The following is an 8,724-nucleotide window of genomic DNA, read 5'->3' as shown; positions in this document are numbered from 1 at the left end:
TTAAAAACAGTGAAGGAATAATGCTCATTCAACTTTCACTCATGAACGTTACTGAATTTTAGCAGGTAGATGAAGATCAAGATTTTCTTTTTTTCTTTTCTCTCATTGTGAAGAAATGGTGGTTTGTTTGTCCTCCATGTGTCTGCCAATCACAGCTCTCCCAGAGGGGGCTCCATCAATCAGTTAGCCCACATCCTCCTCCTATCAGTCTAGACATCACCGGGCAATGCAGCGGGGGGCGAGGGGTGGGGGGCACGACACATATCTCACATTCAGAGTTAAATATTGCAGCGCTTTCAAGTTCAGACAGTGTAGTTCTACATCAGCCTCTAGGACTGTTTGGTGGCAAAGGACCTAAAAAGGAGGACAAAAATGGGAGTGTATGGTCCCTGACTGATGGTAGAAACGGGCTGGAGAGAGATCAGAGGAAGAAGGATAAGCACCTGAGCTGTGCAACCGTACAGGGTTGAAGCAATGGTTTATGGGATTGAAGCCAGCGCTGACAGCATGTGTAACTCTGAGAAGTCGGCGCTCGGTGAGATATATTGACGGGGTGTAATAAAGAAGGAAAAGCAGACTGAGATCTGACCTGATGCGAATGACTCCACGGCGTGCTCTCACTCAGGTCCTCTCTTCTCCTTCAAGCAATCAGCGAGAGACAAGGTTATTCTTTCTGAAAGTGTCCTTCAATCAACCACCCACAGAGATACATATCACAGCCGGGCTACACATCCACAGACGTTCTTATGAAAACACCAATGGATTTTATTTTCTTGAAAAAGAGCATTTTATTAAAACAAAATGCATATTTACATTGCAGAGGTAACTTTCCATATGTTGGCACAATATCCTGTACCTTTACAAAAGAGGGGAATGTATACAAAAATGCTTTTAGGTGCATCATTGAGATACAAACGCTTTGGGACACTCCTAAAAAGGCAAAGTTGAAAACCTTTGAGCTGTAATAACGGATAAAATAATTGTATGTGCTATGAGTAACTAAAAATGAGCTAAATATAAACCTACCCCAGTCTTAACGCTCGTAAGTCTTTGCCTTTCCAGAGTATTTTGGGAAAAAAATTTATCTATGGTCGAATGTTTGACAGTAACATGGTGGCTTTAAATTGCACAAACCTGTAGAAACATACAAGCAATTAAGGGATGCAATGTCATTTTTACATGTACAAAGGTAAAAAAAAAAAAAAAAAAGCCCACATACAATTTTAAATAATGATATACACAACAACATGCTGAACATTTCTGAGTGTTGATTCATGTAAATTAAAAGGCTGCCGTCAGTCAGAGAGAAATGGCAGAGGCGTAAAAGGAGAGCTTGATGGGAGTTGCATAAAATCTGCTGGGATAGCTGCGGCTCCCTCTTCCAGTGTGGAGCCAAGAAAAGGCGGTGGAAACAGTAGGCTGTATTGTACCGTCACACTTCTTCGCTGACATGACAGTCTCAACAAAAGCACTTTACAAAGCTCATCAGGTTCACAATAGTCTCTGTCCAACCAAACAAAGCTGCATGTATCTCTTACCTGTGGATATAACAGTGAATACTAAAGATCTTAGGTAATATCATGTTCTTTTTTAAATTACAGTTTGCACATTTTATAACCCCTTCCAAATACGTGAATTCAAACCAAGACATTTTTTTTTAAAACATGTGCAGGACAAATTCATCCACTCTGACATTCTCTTTCACAGTATTGCATTTTTCTGAGATCTGCCAGGATTTCTTTCTTTACACAACCTACAACCAGGGGTGCCAGGCAGGATCCATGCGGCACAGGTTGTCCAGGCTGTTGGCGGCTGCCACTAGCGTGTTTACTTTACTCTCACCACCCTCAAACTGGGCCAAGTTGTGAAGGCGGGTCATGATGGCTGTCACAGCTTTCTGAACCAGAGACACCAGCTGCTGGCTGTCCATGTTCTCAGGTTGTCCAGCTGGGGACAGAGGCATGGATGTATCCTCCTGCGTTTTCTTATGCCAAGCGATGATTTCGTCCCGAAGAACTGCTTTCAAGATGCCATCGACCTGATTGAGAGGAGACACAGATTGAGAGTGGGTCAAGAATCCTAGAGACTGAAAGTGTAATCTCATTCTTCATTATTCTTGTTCTTCGTAAAGCGTACCTTGAAGTTAGGCTGAGCAAAGCAACGTGCTACCGCTATCATGGAAGCCGTGAGGGGTCCAGATACACCGATGGTGGTCAGGAACTCAGAGATGTTGGGCGTCAGCCTGAAGGGGACGGGCCGGTTGGCATCCAGATCACCAGTGGCATCATTAATATCGAAGCGAAAGTATGATACATTGAGTTTTCCTGTGTCCTGTTGGGGGAACAACACATTAGGGTGGTGTCATTTAATTAATCTTGGAGAATCTGACCTTGTCAAACCGAAAGTACAATTTGCAGACTTCAGCTAACTTTGAGAGATAAATATCATGTGGCGCCAAGTCATTAGTTTCCATCCAGAGGAATAAAGCAAATTTGGGAAAGGAGCCCATTTGCTCATGTGGGACTCAGGTGGGACCAACGTCAGAAAACAGCTAATCTATAGCACTCTGGGAAAAAATGGATAGCGTTGTAGACATCCGACCACAAAAATGTGAGGAAGTATCGATCCTACACCCACTGTGGTCTGCATCAGCATTTCAGCACATGAACAAAAGTCTCCATTTGCCTTCTGATGCCCTTGACGTAGAGCATCGTCATCACCAATAAAGTATTTCACAGATAACATGCTTAAGATTACATTTCATATAATAATCTGAATAATTGTCTACATTTTTTGTTTAAAAATGATGAAGTGTCACTCAAATATTGTGAAACTCCAAGCACAATAAGAAAGTTCAAACGTGATTCAAGTTCAGTATTTAGACACTGCACAGGACCAATCTCAATATCTGAAGTAAAACGGAGAGCTACTCTGGAAGTGATACACCAGCGAAATGCATGATGGTTTGTGTGTTATTGAGAGAGAGAGAGACAAAGACAGCACATATCTGCTTGTCCACTCTGCCTGCCGTGGTAATCTCCCAAATGCCTAATGAGATCTGTAGAGTGGAACCGGCAGCAAGGGGGCTCACTATACCCACTTAGCCGCCCATTCGTCCGCCTGTCAGAAAACTGCAGATAAGAATCATAGGATGAGGTGCTTGTTTGACGCACATATCTAATAAAAGACTTTCAAATGCACTCTGCGGACCTGCACCGACCCGATACCATATCGCAAATGTTGCAGGACAGCTAGAGAGTGGCCAACAAAAACTGAAGCATGTGTGCTTTGGACTTATTGGATGCATGTATATTTGATGAAAGAAAGCTAGTATCAAGTATGAGATCAGTTCCATTACATCAAGTCATTCAGGTACCTGTGCGATCTGCAGCATCTCTGGGTTGAGACGGTTCAGGTGCAGCATGAACTCAGCCAGGCCAATTAGAGCAAGCTGGATGGTGAACATTTTGCGGAAAGTCCAGTAGTCTGTGGCGTTGGGGAAGGTGTGCAGAGCCCACTCCTTCAACATGCTACGAGGAACCATGTTGCCCTGGACCTCCTTTAGAATGTCACGCAGGACCTTAAAACATGGACAAAAAATGGACTTGAAAAGATAGAAAAGCTGTTTTATTGGTTCATTTACTGAACTGCATATTAGGGTAAATGTCCAGGGGTCTCATTTATAAAGCGTGCGTACGCACAAAACAGGGCTGGAAACGTACGTACGCCAGTTCCCACGCAAAGGTTGTGATCTATAAAAAACAAACTTGACGGGAGAATGTGCGCACCTTTAAGCAAACTTTGAGCCGTGCGTACGCACATTCTGGAGACAAAGGGAATTGGCGACACCGATGGTGAGCTGGAGTTAAGTGTCTTTTTGGTCACTTTTAGACAGAAAGTCTAAAGAAAATTTAACATATACAGAAAGATAATACAAATATAATTTCACTTGAAGCAAATATCCATCCCTTCTTAAATGTCCGCGCCAGCGAGCGCGTTGGGCCGTTTAGTGAAACTGACGCAAATAACAGTTTAAATAAATAAAATAATGATTTAAACTATGTTTTACTTCTGATATAAACATTTAGATTAAATATGCCATTCAAATTAATGGAGTTAAGCACTTAAACATGAAATCATTACTGAGAAGTTACAACATTTTTATATTCAAATTCAGTCAATAGAAATATTTGTTGTGGATGCGGTGTTTTTGAAAACTTTTCCTCTGGCATGCTGTGTTTTAATGTTTTAACCACAGAGATAACTGCTTATCATGATAATACCAGACTGTCTGAGAAAATAGTTTCGTGCAAATAATGCCCAAGGCCTATCTGTTTCCATTAAAAATATCAATTAAAAATACAATTCGGCCAGTGGAAAAGATTGAGAAAAACTTTCTCTGAAATGTATTTTACACTATTTGATTTATGTATTCAAAAACAAGGCAAGGATAGGCAACTACTTGATTTTTATTAATGTAATGTGTCTTGTACCGTTAAACGTTATCACGTGGATGAATAATCATATGCAAATGAGGAAAAACATAGTAAAACTAGGCGTTGTAAGCTCCATATATGTTATTTCGGGGAGGAGACGCATGTGCGCACAATCTTCCGCTGACTGGGATTTATAAAGTGAATTCTGCGCAGGTTCTGGCGTACGAACGGTTTTATAAATCCGAATATTTTTTTGCGTACGCCATTTTTGGCTTCCGGGCGCACGTACACTTTTAGTAAGGTTCCTACGCACAGTTTTATAAATGAGACCCCAGTTCATTTCCACCCAAAGTCAAAAAGTAAGGGTATTTATTGTTTTTTATTATTCCCCAAGTCAAATCTATTATATATTATTATTACTATTCTCACTTCCATTAGGCATCCAGATCTGTATATAAAATATAAATATAGGAAAAAATATATTTGACATGTCCTTGGCAATTTCATGAAATTTTCATACCTTTTTAATTGATATACTTTTTACATTATTCATGGCATACCTGATGGCTGGCTTGAGTTCCTCTAGCCTGAACAGTCGCAAGCCGGTCATAATAGCGGGAAATGGGGTTGTCGTGCTCAATGCCCTTCTTAGCACATCGTTGCTTGTATATTTCCACCAGAGACAGAGACGATGGATTGTCCTCCACTAACCGCATTTGAGGAGACACCGCCACCACCCTTGGGACTGGGAAGAGAACAGATTTAAGGAGGATGTACTCTGCGGGTAAGCATGTCACATGACCACTGGGACCTCTCATACCTCATAAACCAATTCTAATAAATAACTTTAGTGAAATGCATTAATTCATGATAAAATCGAATGTGCATTTAACCATCCCTAAGATTATTAATTACGTTACAGCATCAAAATCAACCTCTTTTCTTTTCATTTAAAAAAAGTAAAGACAAAATGTTCCAGCGAAAAGCTAAAACGTGGCACCCTGGACCTTTGACCTGAGAGAGTTTCATCTTTAATGTGTCTCACAAAAAAGACAATTTAGATCTTCCTCCCTTAGTCTCCACAGGGAGAAGGGCAACCTAATTTTCATTCCTTCTGCTCCAGTCCCCTCTCTTTCTTCTTCTGTTACAACTACGCAGCTTTTCTGGTAATTTTCACCTCAATCTTGCCTCTTTTTCTTCTCTTCTACCTCCCCCAATCTGTCTGAGAGCAACTAGGCCATTGAGTCCAGCACTGAGTGCAAATGGACAGAATTCAAATGGGGCAGATCTGAACACATGTATGCCACAATTTAAAATATATGTCACTAGAAAAGTAAAAATGTATTTTAAAATGTTCATGTTTTATTTTATTTTATTCTTTATAATGGTTTAAGTATACTTCTACATGCTTTTATTTTGATTATTTATTTATTACAAATAAACTTCAGGCTTGAACCTGGTCATTAAAACGAAAGGTCATGTCCAAAGTGCTGACATAAATAGATGTAGTCATGGGGAAGGGACCGTTTCTGTGTGATCTGTGATTACCGCAGTACCTGTGAAAAAGAGGTGTCTCTTGGTGGTCTCTTTCCTCTTCTCCAGGCAGGGGTTGAGTAGCCGCAAGAGCTGCAACACACGCTCCTCTCTGCGGGACTCCGTCAGACATGCGTCATTCATCACCAAGTATGGATAGATCTTGCCGTTGTGCCCGCGGATGTAGAGGCGTCGAGCAGCTGTGTTGTGCTTTTGAACAATCTCAACCCTGGGCATGAACCTTCGGAGGTAGAGTAAGAGGGTGAGAGAGGGAATGATGGCTAAGTGATAAAGTAATCATAAAGAATTAAGGTCTCAGCTGGAGTAGCTCAGCTTAGAACTCCGATGGGTGAATAAAAATGTTTGAATCAAAAACCACCTACGAGTCCAAGTGTGTATTAAGAACATGAAGCTACATTTAAAAATCACTAGTCAACTTATTTGTCTAAAGCAAGTCCTGAATAATTAGGATAGATTTGGTTTTTGCTGGCCCCTACAGAGATGCAATTTGCAAAAATAAATCTAACTACTTGGGTGAATAGATGATTAGTGAGGCTGACTAGCTTCTTTTTGTGATTTTGAGGGTTGATATATTTTATGCGGCAAAATTCATCAGGTAATGTTGAAACTAGGCTAATTATTTATGACTTCCTTAAAACAGATCAACTAATCAGTTATTGGATGACTAAATGATCAGTCGACCAGCACAACCCCATCCCTGGTGTGTATTAATTATTACCTGGCAATCTTGATGTAATAGTGTGTGGGCTTAGGCATGAGGAACTCTCCCGGGATCTCCACTTCGGCAGTCTGGGCCGAGAAGTTGCTAAGGAAACGGCATTTTTCCTCTATCAGGAAGAACTTAGGCAGCTGCTTCGTCTTGGCTTCCAGGATCTTGATCCACTTCTTCAGCTTTGAAATGAGATTGTGCAGCTTCATGGAGCCGGGAACACTGAAGTCAAAATCTGTGTACGGAAAGAGTGACGGGGCATCGTAAAACAGATAGGTTGCTAAGAAGAAAAAAAAACTGCAAAAGAAGATGGAATAAAAACAGGTGGAGGAAAAGACTCTGGATGTGTGAAATAGGTACACGTGGCAGCGCAAAAGTGGCAGAGAGTGTGAGAAAGAGACTGAGACAGGAGGAGACGTTATCTTTGGATCAGGGAAACAGAAGTAGTGCACTTCCTCCCAGGTTCCCCTTGCGACGTGATGGTGGTGATAACATCAAGGTTCATAAGAAGGAAAAAAAAAAAGGATTAACTGCTCAATGCAACTTCTAAATGACATTGTGCATTAAGTTGGAGAACACGCACAAAAGGTATGGTTGGAATGCAAGCCAAGTTCCCAATTTTAGAGACAACCTCCAGGCCAGAACGTCTTTATCAAATAGGCTAAAAACTGCTCCACTTTCACACTTCTGTTGCGCCACATTAATAAAACCACACACCGCAGTACTGAAATGGCTTGGCATTTCATTTTAGACATTTAAGAGGAAAAACACCCAGCAGAAAAATATCTTTGTATAATTAACGCTTTGGCAAAAGAGGCTTTAATTCAAAAGCATCTTGCATTGAGCTGCCACTCATGTCAAAGCCAGAGAGATGTGGCTGCCACACATAATGAAAGGCCATTTAAGTAACTCGTACTGCTCGCATGACACTTGCAATATCGTCAACGTCCTGTGTGACATTTTGTTCAGCAGTAAACTGCCATAAGCACTGCGGCTCCTGCCCATTTCCATGCCCCAAATTAGATGATGTCTTATGAAATCAGACACGCTCTGTAATCTCCGCCAATCTGACTCTTTCTGAGAGACTTTAAGACTGTTTAGGTGCTTAATGACCAGTGAGCATTAAGAAAGAGATTTGACTTGAAAAGCACAGCTACGCGCAGCGGTCGACTTGGTGCAATCAATTTAGAAAAAAAATGAACAGACAATCCCCTGCAGCGACAGTGGCCCGAAGCGAGGGGTTTTTCAGATAACGGCACCTCCTGGGCAGCACGGGTTCTTTTCTGATAAATGTTGCATCTTTGATCATGGATGGGGTGTACGGTGCGCTCAGTTTCAGACTTCTCACTGACCCGGGATCAGTTCAACTCTAGGGGGATTTGAGCTCCCTGCTGCTGTAGAAAAAAAGTCTCTGCTCTCTGACCTGTGAATGAGATACACAGTAGGCGGAAGTTTTCTGCACCTAATAATGCTCGGGCGGTGGAGGTGGCCAAGCGCTAAAAATACCCCCCCCCCCCCCCCCCCCACATCGGCCGTCTGCCTGCGCTGCTCGCTGTGCAGCAGTCTCTGGTGAATTCTCTACTTTAAATTCCATCACAGAAATGCCTGAGTGAACACAGTGTACAGCACAACAGGAGCCCTGAAACAGCCTCGGCCCCGCAGACACGCTCCCGCTTTAGATCAATGTAGACCGCAACGCTCGAGAATAGCATAACCCCGCGAAGGTAAAACAAGCATTTCAGAAATATAAACACCACTAGTATTCTATCACAGTACTTTTACTAGTATTTTTTACCCAACACTACATTATTACTTTAAATACAAAATTAAAGGTACACAATTTAAGCATTTATTTAAAAATGTATCTGTATATTGGTGTTTGTAAAGAAAAACTACAAAAATCTCCAAAAGGATATTTGAGAAAATTATCCTTTAAAATGTTATGAAATGGCATTATGACTCCCATATATTTGAAACAAAAATAGCGCAGAGTCTCGTATGAAGCAAATGTAACTCAGTTTTCAT

At 41.4% G+C, this 8,724-nt stretch overlaps 1 protein-coding gene across 2 annotated transcripts in view; it reads right to left on the bottom strand.

Moving 5' to 3' along the window:
• Positions 1 to 746: 746 nt before the first annotated feature.
• The window catches only part of trrap (transformation/transcription domain-associated protein), a 90,040-nt gene continuing 82,062 nt past the window's right edge, over positions 747 to 8,724 (bottom strand). For both annotated transcript variants that reach the window (XM_084434892.1, XM_084434893.1), the window contains exons 66-71: positions 6,709 to 6,934; positions 5,993 to 6,210; positions 4,997 to 5,181; positions 3,377 to 3,580; positions 2,137 to 2,331; positions 747 to 2,038 (exon numbers count right to left, since the gene is read on the bottom strand). In XM_084434892.1, the coding sequence (XP_084291018.1) occupies positions 1,754 to 2,038; positions 2,137 to 2,331; positions 3,377 to 3,580; positions 4,997 to 5,181; positions 5,993 to 6,210; positions 6,709 to 6,934 (1,313 nt within the window). In that variant the 3' untranslated portion in view covers positions 747 to 1,753. The remainder of the gene's footprint in view (positions 2,039 to 2,136; positions 2,332 to 3,376; positions 3,581 to 4,996; positions 5,182 to 5,992; positions 6,211 to 6,708; positions 6,935 to 8,724) is intronic.

Source organism: Rutilus rutilus, assembly GCF_951802725.1.
Source record: "Rutilus rutilus genome assembly, chromosome: 16".
In the NCBI taxonomy this organism is placed as follows: domain Eukaryota; kingdom Metazoa; phylum Chordata; class Actinopteri; order Cypriniformes; family Leuciscidae; genus Rutilus; species Rutilus rutilus.
This window is presented reverse-complemented; position numbering and strand designations above follow the sequence as displayed.